Raw genomic sequence first — 18,433 nt, forward strand, 5'->3', positions numbered from 1 at the left:
AGCTCATTTTTCTTGATGAAATTACAAGCCTGAATAATAAAAAGTAATTCAGAATATGGCATGCTTAAGACTTCTGTAAGGTATTTGACTTAGAACTGGACAACATTCTGATTGAAAAATTAACAATATAAAGAATACCAATGGAACGTAATCCATGAAATGGATTACAAACTGACAAATCTCAAAAAGTAAATTGTAAATGGAAAACCATCATCCAAGAGGCTATTTCACATGGGATCCTGCAGGAATCTGTTGTTGGCCCAATACCATCCAATATCTTTATCAGTAATCGCAAAGAAAATATAAAACCATTTCTGTTAAAGAAGACACTAAAATTGGTGAAATGGTAATGAAGGCCAGGTGAGTTTTATAAAGCAATCTGGATCACAAAATAAGCTGGGCTCACTTGAACATGTGTTTTAATACAGCCAAACTGCCAAGAACACAGAATGTAGGTCACACTTACACAATGAGGAACTGTATCTTGGAAAGCAGTGACTCAAATAGATTTAGGGTCATGGTGCACAACCAACTGAACATATGCTACCAGGTTGAAGCTGTGGTTAAGAGGGCTAACACAGCTACATAAGCAGGAGAAATATCATGTAAGAATAAGGAATGGCAATCACATCTGCATACAGCACTGTACAGTAAGTTCATGGAACTGGGGGCCAGCCAGCCATTGTTGCTGCTCTTAGTCTTCAGGTGCGGAGAAAAGGGTCTGTGGAAATGGGCCTGCACCCACCACCCCCAACCTGCTTACACTTACACTTCTCAGAGGGTGGAGTGGAGTCAATGACTTGCTCTTATGCATGAGAAATGAGACCCATGAAATCACAAACGTTCTAGCTCTGGTGCTGGAAGAGGAGGAGCAGGGTAAAGTGAGCTAGAAGGAGAGAAAATGGACAAGTGTGAGCAAGAGGATGAATGTAGGGAGAGAGGCGGAGAATAATATAGAGCAGGAGCTCCAGGAACTTCCCCATCCCATGGGAGAAAAAGCAAAGCAATGTAGCAAAGCAGAAACAGACCTCCAAGGGTGGGCATGCCAGATCCTCTTCCACACCCCTACCATTGGCCACATCTCAAAGGGGAACAGAGAATGAGTGACTCAATTTTTGATCCACCAAAGAAACAGAAAAGTTAGAGTCTGACCTCTCTTTCTTCACCCACCACCCAGTAACAAGCTCTAATTTGAGTGTTCCTGCCATCTCTCAGACTCACATGAAACTGGGGTTTTAGAAGTAATGGATTTTTTAAAAAGAAAAATATCATTGAATCCATTAATTTTGAAACAAAAATGTGGCCATACTTGCACTTAATCAGAGTGATAATATGAGGCTAAATTTACTAAGTAAAGCAATTTAAGATCTTCAGTAAAAGTTGCTACAGAAGTATTATAAAATTTAAGAACATGGTCAAACATTTGCACATCCCCATCTCTATTCAAAATACGTTCACAAGATGGATAAATGAATTACAATGCAAACTAAAATGGACTTAGCCTGTGCTGCAATGCTAACAGATCTCATCAGCTGACCAGGGTTGGGCTGGACAGGAGCCCTCCATGGTGTATCTCATTGCGGCAGAGATAAGTATAAGTGATTGAGTAGCTCGCACTCTTCCTTCAGAGTCGATACAAAACCAATACCCCATATGATATTAAAGGGCTCTGCTGTTGGAGGTCATTTCTTTCACAGATGAAAACTCAGATCCTCATCATTTGCAGTCTCAACAACAAGGGTGCGAAATCCAGTGTCTTGTTCATATTTTAGCACTTTCTATATAAGTAAATTCCCTATTTATTTTCATCTGAACATAGTAACATTACACATTTGTTTATAATGGGAAGTGGAAAAAATATGCTATACACTGTTAAACAGTTGCCATATTCCATCTTATATCAGTGTCGACTAGTCTGTAAAGTACAGAGTTGCTATAAACAGTCTAATATCCTGAGCAGTCACCTTAGCAAGCGGCACCTCAAAACAGAATTACCATTTCTTTCTCTCATGACAATTACCCAATGTATGTTGGGAGTACAGGGAAGTTAATTATAATAGCTTGCGTATTTAAAACAAAACAAAAACTTGCTGCTAGAAAAAATCTAGGTATTAAAAATAAAGATGTATACATTTTCCTCACCAAAATTAACATTTAAAAAATAAATATCCAAGTTCCAATGAAATTAAAATATTTAAGTATGTTTTTCATAAATATTTACATTAGAATTGTCATATCATGTACACATGCAAAGACAAAGCTGATAAAAGCCAAAACTTGTTTGACAAGTTAACAGTTTATCAATTGAGCTAATTGTTGCTTGGATATTTTTTCAAGAGTTTTACTTATCTTCTTGTTTTGTACAGAAAGCAAGAGACTGGAACATACGTGGATATTTATATATACATCCACACCAAGCAGGACATATTTAGCCTGTTGACAGCAGCAGATTGTAAAGGGTACATTTGGCAGATGTTTACCTCCTGTGCTGCCTAGCAAATTGTAGTAGGCATGTCTTGACATTCCACTGAATTCAAGGGAATGGCTGTATGAAACTGTAGCATACGAGTTGTAGATGGGGTCCAACAGCAAATTAATTACCGGTAAGTATCATTTTGTGGATTTCGCTGTACTTTCCAGAAAACCAGATGTATTTACATGGGTAAAGCAGCCCACTACAAGATGTGGAACAAATTCTAGGGTATTTACAGCTAGTGGTGTGGCAAAGTAATAGCAAAGTTTTTAACAAATTATTCTTAGTAAGAAAAATATGTGCATAGTCCGTTGAAGTCCCAGTCAAAGATAATGGTTGAAGACCATTATAGTTGGTCTTTTGGACATCAAAATTCCCTTTTTTGTTTGTTCTTGCACCATCTTCTTTTAATCTTCCAGTAGCAATTCCAGTTCTTCTATAGGTACCCTTACTCTCAATTCTTTTTCAGTCATTAGATCTAGGGTCTCTTGCAGTTGATCTGGAAAATACTCTATTGCATCCATATACAGCACCTATGAATACAATTTTAAAAAAAGAACATTTACTCAGACATTTTTCTGTTCAAGAAAGAGGGACTAGACAGAAAGGAGTACATACAACTAGCAGATGCAACCAGCATTTCAGCATACGTATAAGAAAGAATAAAGATAGGGGTATGGACTATAAATGACTAGGTCTCTTATTCAGCATCCAAATGTAGGGTCTGAAATGTGCTGAAGCTCTTGAAGCGCCTTTTAATTTCAATGGGAGTCATAGGTGCTCGCCAATTTATTTATTTATTTTCTGCAATTCTCTGAATTCCTTCTAATTTGTCTTCTACATATTCCTGCTACTGACATACTCAGAATTAAACACGGTACTCAGAACACCATCTCTCCGGGGTCACAGGGAGGGGGATCGTCTCCATGCTTTACACAATACAATTCCTCAACTTATGAAACTGAAAACTGCACTGGCCACTTTATTTATTTATTGTTTACCCTGCAAATTTACCTCTCATTTGTAGTCAATCTTTGGTATCTTTTGACAGTAAGAGTTCCCTCAGTTTTCATTCTTTTCCCACATATGTAGCATGGCTAATTACATCCTAAACTTTTCAAATTTATTTCTATAAAAATCTTCATTTCTTGATGATCAATTTAAATTTAAAAACAAAACAAAACACTTACCTTTGCCCAGGGACAGTTCTGAAGGGCTTTATAAAACAGTCCTTTGCTCCTTTCTTTATCTCCTACAGAAAACTGTGAGGGGAAAAAATATCCATATTGCAAATAAAATGGGGCTGCTGAAGTGATATTTTATGTCGTCTTAGAAGCAGAGAAACAACCATGCAAAAGTTCAGACAGAGGTTCCCTGGTGAGGAGTCCTTTATGAACAGACTGTATAACAGGCATACATGTAATATGGTATATTATATTAATGGACTATGATATGAGCAATGCCTTTATGAGGTAGGAGTTGGCCTTTCATAACTCACAAGTGGCGGAGTGAAACAGAAACATCAAAGAATGACTAAGAACCTGTTTGACTTTTCACTTGCAAGACAGCACTTCTCTAATACTGCAGTCAAAGGTTAGCATTAAGCAAGAACACAACTCATGGCATGGAAGCATGGGGCTCCAAGGCAAGTACATTAGCAACTGAGCTATACTATCTTTTCCTGCTAATCTCTAAATAATGTGTCATCCTAACTTTTCTCTCTCCTTAAAAAACTAGAATATCTAATTGTTCCATTTCCAGATTTTCCTCAATTCCAAATTTGCTAAGAAGTGCCCTCCATTTGTCCATACAATGTTAGTATACTGCTATTTGTAAGCAAGTAATAATATTTAAATGCACAACAATATTTGCATTTTATAAAGGGGTTAGATAATTCTATCACGTGCCTACAAAAGCGACAGTCCACAAAAACTGTGTGCGGGAATGATAGTGCACATAGTTTCACACATACAGCAGGAGAAAGGGTTGCGGTCTTCTTGAAAATGTAGATCTTTTGTTTGCAAAAATTAACTTTGCATCTGTGATAAATTTGGCAGGTCTAGCTATACAATTTATAAATTCTGTGTGAGATTATGAACAGTCTATCTTTAGCAGACTGCAAACTCCATTTTGAATATCTGGGGGTAGCTGTCTCCTCTGCTGTACTTTTGCCTCCATAATGGACAAAAATCCCACAGGGGAGCGATACAGGGTTGACAAAGGTTCATTAACTCGGGATGGTCCTCTATGCAAATATAAATATAATTGAAAACAGATAGGCTCCCACCCAGAAGTGGTTTGTCAGAGGAGGGCACCTGGCAACAAAGTCACCTAATAAGGGTTTAAGGTCACCTGACAGAGACTAGACAGTGATTAAAGGACAGGAGTTGAGTGATTTGAGATCTTTAGTCACTTACAATAGGTATGGATACTTGGTGAAAGTGTCAACAAAAAAACCTTGCTGGAACTATGGAGAGCAAACTGGCCCAGTTTTATCATACATCATCTTTACTGAAGAATCTTATATGGTATTTACAAGAGCCATGTATAAAGCTTTCACCACATCAATTCCAACAGGTTGTTATAATGTCTACATTCTCTATCTAGATAAGGAGCATGCAGAATTCCTCAATCAGTATGAAGAAAGTCATGATCCAGACATCACCACACACCTTGAGACAGCTTGAATATTTCTAGAAGAGCAAGATGAGAGCAGGTTAATATGGAACTAAACACCTCAAAATCCAGCCACAAAGCCAGGGCATTAATCAGAAAACTTGGTGCTGCTCAGCAGCCTCCAGCATAGTGCCAACACCCAGTCTATCCAAACAGCATTGCTACCCACCTGATAAATGTTGCAAAGGCAGATAAGGACAAAAAGTTTGAAGGAGAGATGAAGAAATAATGACGGCACTAGAAACAGTGCATATCTAAAAGTGAAGACTTCAGCCTTTTGCCACAGATGAAACAGAAAGGGCGATCAAAACACTGAAAACAGATGATGCTAAGGGCTTGGTAATAGCTCAGCTGAATTCCTGAAGAGCCTGGGAAAAACTAGCAAACACTGAGTAGCCATTTTGCTATCCAGAGTCATGTAGAATTCGATGTAAGAGTCATCTAGAAGAATAAAAAGCCTAAGATCTGGCACAGGACAAAAGATAATAAATAGTCTTGCCAAAACCTGAGAAAGACAATCGAGTTGCAGCATATTACCACAACCCCATCTCTTTGTTACGATGTGTGTACAAATTACTTGAAAGGCTTATCCTTCAGAGAATTGCTCCCACCCCTTGTCCTGAGCGTAGATGAAACAGGTTTCACACCAAACCACAGTATCTGTGGTTAAGTGCTGGCACTCACTGCCTACATCACGAATGGCTTCCAGACCAGGTAGAGGACAGGTCCTAGACTTTGCTGCTGCATATAACACGATCTGGCATACAGGCTTAAGGTGCAAAGTGTCATTGGTCATACCGTGATGGGCTGTCACAGGTGTGGAACTGCTGCTGAGAGGCCACCAGTTCCAAGTTTCACATGGACAAAAAAACAGCTCCTGGAGGTCCCAAAACAATGGTATACCTCAGGAATCTACCACTGGTTTCAGAGTAACAGCCATGTTAGTCTGTATTCGCAAAAAGAAAAGGAGTACTTGTGGCACCTTAGAGACTAACCAATTTATTTGAGCATAAGCTTTCGTGAGCTACAGCTCACTTCATCGGATAACTATCCAATGCCACGCACAGATGAACTATTAGAGAAACTGGGACGGGCCCAGCTCATCTCTACCTTGGACTTAACCATGGGTACTGGCAGGTACTGCTAGATGAATCTGCCAAGGAAAGGTCAGCCTTCACCACACATCTCGGGCTGTATGAATTTAATGTACTCCCTTTCGGGCTGCGAAATGCACCCGCCACCTTCCAAAGACTTGTAGATGGTCTCCTAGCGGGATTAGGAGAATATGCAGTCACCTACCTTGCCGATGTGGCCATATTTTTGGATTTCTGGGCAGACCACCTGGAACATCTACAAAAAGTCCTTGAGCGCATAAGGGAGGCAGGACTAACTGTTAAGGCTAAGAAGTGTCAAATAGGCCTAAACAGATACTTTTCATCCTCTTCACAAATGACCTTCCCTACACCACAGCCAGGCCTTTTATCTATGCAGACATCATCTGTCTGGCAGTGCAGGACCAGGATTTCAGTCACCTAGACAAAGTCTTCAATGCAGATATGAGAAAGTTGGCCCACTACTGTAAAAAATGGAGACTAAGTGTCAAAGACCGTTTCCGGCTGTTTGATCTAAACCACACATAAGGCCAACAAACAGCTCAACATCTTCCTGAATGGACTCAGACTGAACAACAACATAATGCCTGTGTATCTAGGTGATACACTGGGCCACACCTGGACATGCAAGGAATACCTTATCAAGACCCCACTGCAAATAAAGACAAGAAATGTCCTGATCAGCTAGCTATCCATTTCAAACTAGGGAACCAATGCGAGGTCACTAAAAAGTTCCAGGCTTTCCTCATGCTATTCTGTAGCAGAATATTGCTCCCCAGTGTGGCTTAGCCCCTCTCACATAGGACTAGTGGACATGCACCTGAATGAAATTATGTATATAATAACTGGTACCATGAGACCAACCAGCCTGGCCTGGTTGCTGGTCCTGTCCTATATTGCCTTCTGCTATCAGTTGACAAGTCACCTTACAGAATCTGGGTCTAACACTAATTACAGAGGTCTCTAATCCACCAATCTACCATTTTAGCTCAAGGCACCCAATTTGCACAATTCCTTTTAAGGAACCTCAATGTCACCTGCAGGCAGCATACTAGGAGGCAAGAACAAGCTTTCAACATAGCCTATCTCATGACAGATCCAACAGTCCAGTTCCCTAGTTTTGACTTTCCACACCATCTGTGAGCAAAGCTCAATTGCTTCAGATGTAGAGTGATAAGATATACTTCTAGTGACCATAAGTAGGGCTTTCATGACTCCCCCCATTGGCGCCGTGGCCAAGAAGATATAGATCATATACTTGCAGGCTGCATCTGTCAGCAAGAGCTGCCTGGTTTCCTCATGGACTTGCACAATGCCCTTCCCTCAGTTATTAAATGGTTAAGACACTTAGACTGGAACATCTATGTAAATGAATGACTGGAACATCTTTGTAAATGCAATCATAACCAGCACAAGATATGAGAAGCTGCTGCAGGAACCTGATGAGGTAGGGCAAGCCCTGCCTATCTGAACACAGATGGGTCCCCAAGAACTCCCAAAGGAAGGCTGAACTAAAGTGAGCATATGTTCAGGTTGTTTGTTGTTTTCTATATGATCTGTACTCTGTGTATTTCTTGTGCTTTAGCAAGGAGTGCTTTAGAATTCTGTGTAGGGTCTGTGTATTTAACAGTTAAACCTACCACGGGGCCCCTTGAAGAAGTAAACCAGAAGGCTCACACTTCTGTGTGGCATTCTGGGAGAGGGTAGGTTCAAACTACAAGGGGAGATAGAGAGTTAAGCACCGGTTCCAATGATGAGGCAGTGGGCTGTGTGATCTCAGTGGGGATGACAGAAGATCTGCACCCTGAGAGCATGCTCAGAAGCTGTAAGACTGTCCCTGTTCACTATGCCTGGGCTCTGTTCAGACTTAAAACAAACAGGATCTAGCAGCTGAATCCCCTCACAGCAGTCTGATGAGTGGCCAAGAGGGGGCTGCTCATCAGAACCTGTGATGGTATCTAGCTAAAGGAAGGTAAATCCTCTTCCTAGAAATGCCAGCTTGGATATCTGATGGGGCAAGTACAGAACACAACAGCAGCATAGAGCTTTAAAACAGAAGAATAAAAGGCTTCAGCTTTGAGTGCATTAGTTGGCTAGTCTCCTTATTCGGTCATCATGTATATGTAAAGATTTTAATAATTTCTTGTGAAGGGAATATTTTGAATTGGCCAGGTTTGAAAATAACTTTACATAGAGGGAAATCTGTGGCAAATCTAGATCTAAACAATGCCTTCCTACACCAATAATTTACAAAAGTTCCTTGGGGTCTTCAAGGAGCAGGAGATTCTTCAACTGTAAGTGATTTAACATTTTCACTTGGTCTCACTACATTAACGATGCTATTAAGATCAACAGGTTTTGTGCTGAAGTGCAGGAGTTCTGTTTCACATAGATGAAATATTTGTAGATACTGATTGGGCTCTTTTGGATCACTAAACCTTTTATACTGTGAGGTGAGATTTATGAATGCTAGATAGCAACACACTTCATTTACTTGTCACAACTGAGAACTAAAATTTACATCTCCTGTTGTTCAGCAAACAACTTGCAATATCATTCTGCCTCTAATTCTTTCTTAAAGAATAAATGGGATTTTAGGGGAAGGAGAATACTGATTCAAAATCCAACTGAATTACTGATTCTGTTAAAGATGGAGAAATACCTTGTCGAAAATACTTAAGACTGAATGAACTAAACACATCACAAGATCTGACAAGATCTACAGGACTTTCTGGTGACAATGGACAGACATAACATTTACTTTTAAGTGGTAATATCTGCAGAGCTGAACATTACTAAATAATTGGTTTTACCCCTCAAGAAGCTTTTTGGTGCCATCCATGTTAGGTGAAGAATTATTATTGAGTCTTATTCTCATCTGACACCAATAACTCTTCCACAAATGAAAATGTAAAGATCACATTTTATCATAGTTAGCATTTTTATCATTCAGACACACGTGGTCCAAATGTGAAATCAATTTTTGTTTAGCGTTGGGGATGTGATACTGGCAGACCGGGCCTCACTGAACACTGACAAATACATAGCTGGAAACCAGTCCAGCTTACCTATGGGTTAAGTTCAGAATAAAAAAGCCCCCCTTTATCTTCCTTTTCTGAAAAGCTTGAACCAAAAAGTTGGGGAATGGAACATTTAGAGCAGTGGTTCTCAAACTTTAGCAACCTGAGGACCCCCATTTTGACTTTAAATTTTTCACGGACTCCCCAAAGGCCCCACCCCTGCCCAACCTCTTCCTGCCCCCTCCTATGAGCGTGCCCTGGCCCCACTGCTCCCCCTCCCTTCCAGTGCCTCCTGCACACCACTGAACAGCTGTTCTCCGGCGTGGAGGCACTGGGAGGGAGGGGGAGGAATTGATCAGTGTGGCCGGCAGCCCCAGACATGACTTGTGGACCCCCTGGAATACCCTTGTGGTCCCGCAGGGGTCCGCGGACCCCAGTTTGAGAAACCCTGACTTAGGGAAGTGATACAAGAGGGGTTCAGAGATCAGATCACTTTCAAAATAAAAAACGGGATTAAACTTTTTATAAACAAGTGCCCGCCCACTATGGCCATCTCAGCAGACATTTCCATTTTGACTTTACCAACAAAAACAAACTCTACTGGAGACATAACCATAATTATCGCATATAGCTAGTAAAGCAGCTACAGCTTAATCTTCAAGACCTTAAAGATCCTTATCTGCTGTCAACTGAGTTGACTTCTATAATTTTCCTGTTTGTTCTTCCCCTTTCCTTAACTTCTGTACACCTACCTTTAAACTGCAAGCTCCCCATAACAGGGACAGTCCATTCCTGAATGTCTGAAAAATTCCTACCACATTGTGGCCACTGTCATAAGCAAACAATAATAATACTTAGTATCTCTTACTTGCTAAAACTATGTTGCAAGGACATTACAACTCTTCACTAAACCAAGACAGTTTAAATCAGCAGTTCTCAAACTAGGGGGCTGCAAACAGGTTTCAGGGGGTTTGCTGAGCCCCACTGCCCCACAGGGGCCAGAGACCCAAGCCCTGCTGCCTGGAGCTGAAGCCCGGATCCCCACTTTCCCACTGCCTGGGGCTGAAATTGAAGAACACTGAAGCTGCAGAAAACAACTGTTTTTCTGCATATAAAAGCCTGAGCAACTGAGCTTTGCAGGGCCCCGGGCAATTGCCATGCTTGCTACGGGCCCCAGCTTTTATATGCAGAAAAACAATTGTGACACAGGTGGGCAGTGGAGTTTTTATAGCATGTTGGGGGGAGCCTCAGTAAGAAAAAGGTTGAGAATCCCTGGACTAAATGACTGAACAGCATTTCCTCAAATAGTCCCTTCTGTAGGAACTGATATGACTAACATGTCCACCAAACTTCAAGATGATAAATGTAAGCATCTTTCAACCCACCCATACCATATAGTGCCCACTGTTAATCAGAAATTCCAAATATGGTAAGTATAATAAAACTGAGCCCAAACACTATTCTAATCTCACCAGAAAATTCAAATACATTCTCCACAACAACGGACAATGGGTACCGTTTTCACTCTGAATTGCGTGTTCAAATAAAGTTTTGATCCGATTTTTTAATCCAGTTTCAGGAATTGTTGAATATATTTCTCCAACATCTACTCTGAAACAGAAAAGAAAACAATATATACATGAGGTAAACAACTGTGTACTTATACAAGAAGGCAAGAGTAATTTCACTGCTTCCATTCCACAGAAAATGTATTAGGAACTTCATGCTACTTTCTCTGTTAACATTATCTGCTATCAGACTAAACTGATTTGGAATATATGCTGGTCCAACTGGCATCTTAATATATAAATCAATAAAAAGACCCAATGAGGTATTTATTTTTCTTTGTGGAGAGGACGTCTGGCATATCAAAGTAATTATCACTCTAAACTCAGAGTTGAGAAAAATTATCATTTTTTCTAGGTTATAATATCCTAATTCAGTGTAACCTGAGGGCACCTACGGATTCTAGTCTTCACCCAGCATGACATATCACTATTCTTCAGACATTTTAGCCTATACGTTAGAAGTAAATAAAACAAGGCTTTTAGCATCAACAATAGTAACACGTTTAAAAAAAATCAACATATGCTCTCAAGATTAGACAATTTAAATATGTTGCGTAATGTGTTCTGCACATTCTGTTCTGCATTCAGAAACATACTGAAGAATGAATAACAATCGTTTAAGTAACTAATAAAAATAGCGTAATTAACACAGAATGCTGAAAACAACACAAAAACATCAGTGATCAGAGATGAAATATTTTTGACACCATTTAAGAAGCAACACTGTAGTCAGCCTCAATCACCTGTAGGTGCAAGTTCCCATAACGAATCACAATGGAGTCTGGGGGGTGAATTAAAAGGCCAAAACAAAAACTTAATTAAGAATAGGTTTGCATTCAACTAACAAGGCTGGGGGGGGGGGGGGGTGCATTTAGCACATAAACAAACTATACTAGCATACAAAAAAAAAAAAAAAAGTTAGTGACCTTCCATTTTGCTAGCTCCTTCTCCGTTCTCTAGAAATTTCCCAAAATACATCTTTAGCAAACCTGAAAGAGCAAGTAGAGTTTGTAGAGGCTAAAAAGAATCTTGAAAAAGACTAGAGATTCTATTTACTGAATTCCTCTTATTCCTCATTAGTGGGGGCATTCAACATATTTTATGCATAATTAATTAATCATTTGTATCTTCGTCCTGTAATAGTCAACTGGAATTTATACAAATGGATAATACAATCTGCACAAAGGTGTCTGGGTTAAAGACGACTTCATTCAGGAAAGAATGAAATACTGCAGGGAAAGTAATCTGACCGAAGGCAAAAGGCAAACACCGACAGCACTGAGCTGCAATCATCCATTTTTTAAAAGCTCGTAATATTCTGATCTCTTCTCCATTACAGCACCAGGTCTCCTTGATCTCCCTCTGCGTGGCAGTGATTCAGATTAAATCACTTAATGTGTTCAGATGATGTAAAATGAGCATTGTGGGCTTTTCATTTATTAAAACAGTCCAACTAGCACACTAGGCAATTCTTTGCTCACTATCAAAGACCTGAGAATTGCCCCTGTCCTCTGAAGGAAGAAGGCATGGGCTATTCTCAAATTTCCACCAAAGATTAATCTGATATTTATGATAGTCAACTGGTGATTTAAAGAGACTTCTTGTTACAACAGTCAAAATACAGTGTCCAGACTGCAACCAACAGCAAGTTCTAAATTGCAACATGCTGTCTTCCTTTACATTTTATCACAAAGTATTATAATTTATGACTTCATTATACTGACAGCTCAAGAACAAGACTGTCACTTGTGTGGTTTGAGAAAATGTTTGAGGGCAGTGTGATCCAACAGAAAGACTATGGGACAAGAGTCAGGAGATTTACATTCTAGTCATGATTCTGCCACTGATTCACTGAGAGATCTTGAACAAATACTCTCTCCAAACCTCAGTTTCCTCATCTGTAAAGATAATGACAGTACCCACCCTCCTTGGTAAAGTGATTTGATAGCTACTGATGAAGAGTGAAGCGGACAGTATTATTTTTGTCTCGAGTTCTATTACCTCTGAACATTCTCGACAAGCTTCTTTCTCATCTCCTCTGCTTGGATTGCAAACAGCCACGGCTCTAGGGACTTAGCAGACCTTGTGACACTATCAAAAAATCTTCGTGCTTTGCTAGCATTGTGAGACTTGCTTTGGATCTGGATATATGACCTCCAAAGAGACTGGTTGCTAGGATACAGCTTCAAAGCTTCCGTTAGTGCCTCTCGCAGTGGATTTAAAGGGTAAATGCTAACTTTCATATGGTACCTGAGTAAATTTGTGTGCATGAGTGTGACTGCTTCAAGAGCAGTGGGGAAATTATGAATGCCAAGATTTTCTCCAATACCTTCAAACTTCCGTGAAGCAGAACCTTTAAGCTTTTCAGAAATATGTCTACATATTAATACAGCAGCATCAATCCCAACAGTCAAATACTGGAAAAGTGCATAACAACCAACTAAACTAACCAGTTGGTTAGAACTGCTGACCTGATCCCAATTAGAGACTGGACTTTCATTTAAATAATCTTGCAACGCATGCTCATATGCCTTCCGAGCTTTCAAGATATTCACAGATAACACGTGCCCAGGATAAGGTACATATGGCCCACTTTCAGCCAGTTTGGTCAATATATGTACAGCACGTGACATAACAGTTTCCTCCAGACTCTCTAGTAGCTCCACTTCCAGTGAAGCATAAAGCAGGCTCAGATTACAGAGTTGGGTATTTCTCATTCCTTCAGTTCCTGCCAAGCAAAGAGCTGTATCAAATACTTTTCTAGCATCTTCTGTGTTGCCAAGTAACCATTCCAAGTAGGCATACAGTTTCCAGAGGGAAAGGTTGTTTCGGTTTTCAGATGCCTTAAGGAGATTCTTGGCTAGTTTTTTGCTTTTCTTTCCCTGTGACTTCAGTTTCTTCTTGTTTTTTGCTTGGAGACATTGACCAACCTGCATGGAAAATTGACAGAACAAAATTTGGAGGAAAAAAAACAACAAGAAAAAACAACAACCCATAGTTATATTTGGGTTCATTATTCTATTTCTGTATTCTTTAGCATCACTAGCCCATTAAAGATTACTGAGTCAACAGCATTTCCCATAGGCACAACCACTGGGAGGATGGGAGGGAAAAATGCCCTCATCACCTTAGCTTTGCTCTTATGCAAAAAAATTAATCTGTTTCCCTCCCCATCCTGGGCCACCAGCCAGCTGATGTCATATGTCACTTATACTGCAGGGAGTGGTTGTAAGGAACAGAGAATCAGCAAAGAGAAACTGAGGCCTTCTTCACACCAGGATTTTTAGCCACCAGTGCAGCTACACTGCTGCAAGCCTCTATTGTAGACTCGGAGTGTGACTGTAAACCCATTACTTACCAATGTGCTTTACTATGGTTCAAAACTGTGATAAGACATACCAATGCGTCATACCTACAGCTAGGGATCTTCACTGGTGAAGCTATACCAAAGGCTAAAAACCCCTTTGTAGGCCTAAAAAGACTGAATCCTTTGCCAAGTGTCAGATCTGTTTGCTGCAGGTGAATACCACTCCCTATCAAGCTGCCTTCACATGCATTCCACACATATTAGTGTTTCATGACAGGCAATTTGGGGAGACTTTGCAAAGTGATGAAAATGTTATTACAATTTAAAGCAAAGAAACTCTTACTTTCCTCTGCCCCACTATTCTTTGTCAACCTCCCAAAAATATACTCAATTTATATAGGTTCATCATTCTTATTGACACATTTTTTACTCTTATTATAAGTTTAAAGGGGGTTGTAAAATTATTACAAGGAGCTCTTGCCTCTCTAATTGTGCATTTTGTATAACCACCACTTATGGACTCTCTCTAGCATACACAAAGTATTACACAACAATAGACAATGTAACATGTATCTAAGAATGTAGAAAAATTATACTATTTTTCAAAGAATAACATGTTATTGTGTAATTATAGACAACTGTGATACATATGCATAAGTGAATGGAGTTAAAGCTGAGTACACCACCTTAACTATAGCTTTTCCTGACATTTGAGTGCTCAACCTTCATTTTATCTTAATGTTGCTTATTTTAATGGTATAAAAATGTACACAATAAAACTATAAGCCACATTGAGAGACAGTGCACAAATATTTAATTACCTTTGAGATTTCATATTGTAGCCAACAGACAGAAAGGTTTGACTTTTCCTTTCCTGAAAATAACGGCAATATTAAATGAAAGACATTCTGTATGAACTCCTCTCCTTCCTTACTGTGTCCTATGTGCTGTCTCCCTCTGGTCATTGTGTCCATATGGCCAATACTATTGACTCCAGAAAGCAGCGAGTCAAAAGAAGTCAGCGGCCTTTCAGACTGCCCATTGTCAAAGATGTTGTTCTCATCCATTGCGATATAGAGATTTGAAGGAAAGAGACTACACCCACATGGAACTCCCAAGAATTGCAGAAATGAGTACAGCAGCTGAAACTGAAGATCTGGACTAGAAAGTCTGATTAAAGATGGCCCAAGATCATCAAACAATACCTAGAAAAAGGAATAAAACAGTTAATTTAATTATAATTCAACCAAATAAGTCTATAATTTATCAAGCATCTTTCTGAGTTAAATGAAGATTTTCAAAAATGAATATGAAATGGTGATGGAACTTGATTCAAATTAAGAAAAACAAGGCAAATTAGATGAGTAATAGCCCCCTTCCAGAGAGGGCTGCAGACCCAATCTACAGATAACAGACTTCTACAGTTCTGGATTAGTGAAAAGAGTGCAGGGGAGGTGGGGGAACAGAGAGCACAAATAGCTCGAGCTCCTTCCCTCTCCTGGTACAACTCCAAAGACAGCCACAATCCTGCAGGCAGCTCTTTGAGAACAGGGCTGACTAACAAAGATAGCAGCTCTACACTCCTCAATATATGCACATGACCAAGGGGACTGGGGACATGGAGTGCTGCTAGTACCGGAGGCAAGTGCTGAGGGACATGACTGCAGCAGCCTATAAAGAAAAATGTATGGTATTATGATTGCTGCTAGTGAGCAAACTCCTTCCAGCACTCATGGAGCTATTATGCCTTCTTCTTCCCTAGGCAGGCAAAGAGTCCCCCAGCCACTATTGCTTAGTGCTTTGTCTCTGCATACCTGCACACCAAGGAGCAGAAGAATGGTATTAACAAGGCAATGGCCAAGTTCACTGTCTATTTAGAACCCTTTGGGCAACAGTAACATTGCCAAAATCACATCAGTTTCATGCTGCTTGAAAAAGCAATGAATGACAAAGAGGCAGGCACTCAGCTATTCACAAGGAATGAGAACACAACTGGAAGAATGGTAAAGAGGCTGTGGGAGAGGCAGAGTAATGGACACCCTCTCCACTTCTTACAGCAGTTAGGGAGGTCTGGAAAGGAGAAAAGAGACAGAAAGATTACTTACCTGTACAGTAACTGGAGTTCTTCAAGGTGTTTCATCCCTATGGGTGCTCCATGTGAGGATTTGCATATGCCCATGCACTCTTGATCAGAGATTTTTATCATTAGTCCATGGGTCCACACTTGCACCCTACACATTCTCATGCTCTTATATAAGGGTACAAGGAGGGGTGGACCCCCACACCACTCCAGTTCCTTTGCAACCACAAAGTCCAAAGCAGAGGGGAAGGAGAGTGGGTAGTGGAGCACCCATATGGACAAAACATCTCAAAGCACTCCACTTACTGTACAAGATAAGTAATCTCTCCTTCATATTTTTGTCCCGATGGGTGTTCCATGTCAGAAGATTCCAGAGCAGTACCCCAATTAAGGAGGAGGGTGCTGAGGAGACAAATTCACTACAGATCATTGATGAGTTTGTTCTAAGGCTTCATCAGTTCTAGAAGCACATGCAATAACATACTGCTACAATATAGCATGTGCACCGAAGACCAGGTGGCAGCCTTGTAAATATGCGAGATGGATATGTTCTTCAGTAACGCCACTGAGGTAGACTGAGCCCTGATGGAATGGGTAATCACCCTTGGTGGAGGATGCACCCCAAAGGCTTTGGAACGGGTCAAAATATATCTCAAAAACCCATTCGAACAGACTGAGTGGAAATTGGATACTCTTTCATTCTTTCTCCATGGGAAATAAAGGGTCTGAAGGAAGCCCTGAAGGGCTTAGTCCTATCAAGGTAAAAAGCAAGGGCTCTCCTTACATCAAGTGTGCAGAGACTAACTTCCTCTCTCAAGAAGTGAGGCTTGAAGAAAACACCAGCAGACATTCTGATTAATGTGAAATTCTGATGAAACTTTAGGTAGGAAGCAAGGATGGGTATGTAAAGTCCCTTTACTGTGACAGAACACTGCACAATGGCTCAGCCATAAGATCTCCTAGTTCTCCTACTCCTCTGGCCAGGATAATGGCTATTAGGAATGTGGTCTTAAAGTATATATGAAATGGGAACAGCTCCCCATAGGTTCAAATGGGGATTTTCTCAGGACATTGAGGACTAAATTGAAATCCCATGGTGGAGTAGGTTCTTAGACAGGAGGAAAAAGGTTAAACAGACCCTTAATTAATCATGCAGTCATTGGGTGAGCAAACACTGAAATCCCTCGGGGTGGGGGGGTAACAGGCTCTACAGGTGAACATTAATTGAGCTCAGTGATAAACCTATGGTTTTACATTTAGCAGGTAATACAGAACGTGCATGAGGAGCAACTTGCGAGAAGATATGGACAGTTGGGAACAGTTGGGAACACCACCCTTGGAAATGTTTCCACTTCTGCAGGTAACTTATCCTTGTGGTGGGTTGTCTACTGTTCAGCAATATGGTTTGAACTTCTGGAGGGCAATCCTGTTCTATGCCAGATAGCCATTGAGGAGCCAGTCCTTGAGTTAAAGTGATGAGAGATTGGGGTGGGTCATGGTGCCAGATTCCTGGGTCAGAATATTCACTGTCAGAGGAAGGCTAAGAGGCAGTCGCAGGTAATAGGTGCACCAGATCTGGGAGCCAGACCTGTCTTGGCCATGATAGCGCTGTAAGGATGGTCACAAATCTCTCTTTTTTCAATTTATTCAGGAGCTTGAGAAGCAGTGGCATGGGAGGAAGGATTAAGCATTTAGCAGAATGTAAGGCCAAGGGGTAAGGAAGGTGCCTCTCAGTGAGTTGGAAGCACCGGTATTTTGTGTTGAATGGTGTTGTGAAGAAATCGATCTCTGGGAAGCCGTAGATGCGACAAATATGCTGAAATACTGCATCGCTCAACTCCCATGCAAGGTCTTGACAGAAATGCCTGCTCATGGAGTCCACTGTGGTGTTCTGTGGCTCTGGCAGATAAACTGCCGAGATCTCTATGTGTCAGGATATGCACCAACTCCATAATTTTATGGATTCTAACTATGAGGACTGGGATCTTGCTTCTCCTTGACAATCATTATACTGTAGACCCACTGTCCAGCATTACTCTGACCAAGTGGCCTCTGATGCTGGATAGGCAGCAATGGCATGGATACTAGACTGCTCTGAGATGGAGAATGTTAATATGGAGACACATCTGCTGGAGAGTTCATCTGCCTTGGGCTGTGAAGTCCCAGAAATGGATGCCCCAGCTGATCAGGGAAGCAT

The 18,433-nt window shown here is 40.6% G+C and overlaps 1 protein-coding gene across 5 annotated transcripts in view; it reads right to left on the reverse strand.

The window, feature by feature from the left end:
- Positions 1-402: 402 nt before the first annotated feature.
- Positions 403-18,433, reverse strand: part of NRDE2 (NRDE-2, necessary for RNA interference, domain containing) — a 70,431-nt gene continuing 52,400 nt past the window's right edge. For 2 of the 5 annotated variants that reach the window (XM_084631486.1, XM_084631485.1), the window contains exons 10-14: positions 14,978-15,361; positions 12,851-13,779; positions 10,754-10,892; positions 3,664-3,735; positions 403-3,006 (exon numbers count right to left, since the gene is read on the reverse strand). In XM_084631486.1, coding sequence (XP_084487612.1) covers positions 2,881-3,006; positions 3,664-3,735; positions 10,754-10,892; positions 12,851-13,779; positions 14,978-15,361 — 1,650 coding nt within the window. In that variant the 3' untranslated portion in view covers positions 403-2,880. Of the gene's footprint in view, positions 3,007-3,661; positions 3,736-10,753; positions 10,893-12,850; positions 13,780-14,977; positions 15,362-18,433 lie in introns of those variants that run through there. The other 3 variants (XR_014712095.1, XR_014712096.1, XR_014712097.1) reach the window with 3 other exon arrangements.

This window comes from Lepidochelys olivacea (genome assembly GCF_965140295.1).
Source record: "Lepidochelys olivacea isolate rLepOli2 genome assembly, chromosome: 6".
NCBI classification, from domain to species: domain Eukaryota; kingdom Metazoa; phylum Chordata; order Testudines; family Cheloniidae; genus Lepidochelys; species Lepidochelys olivacea.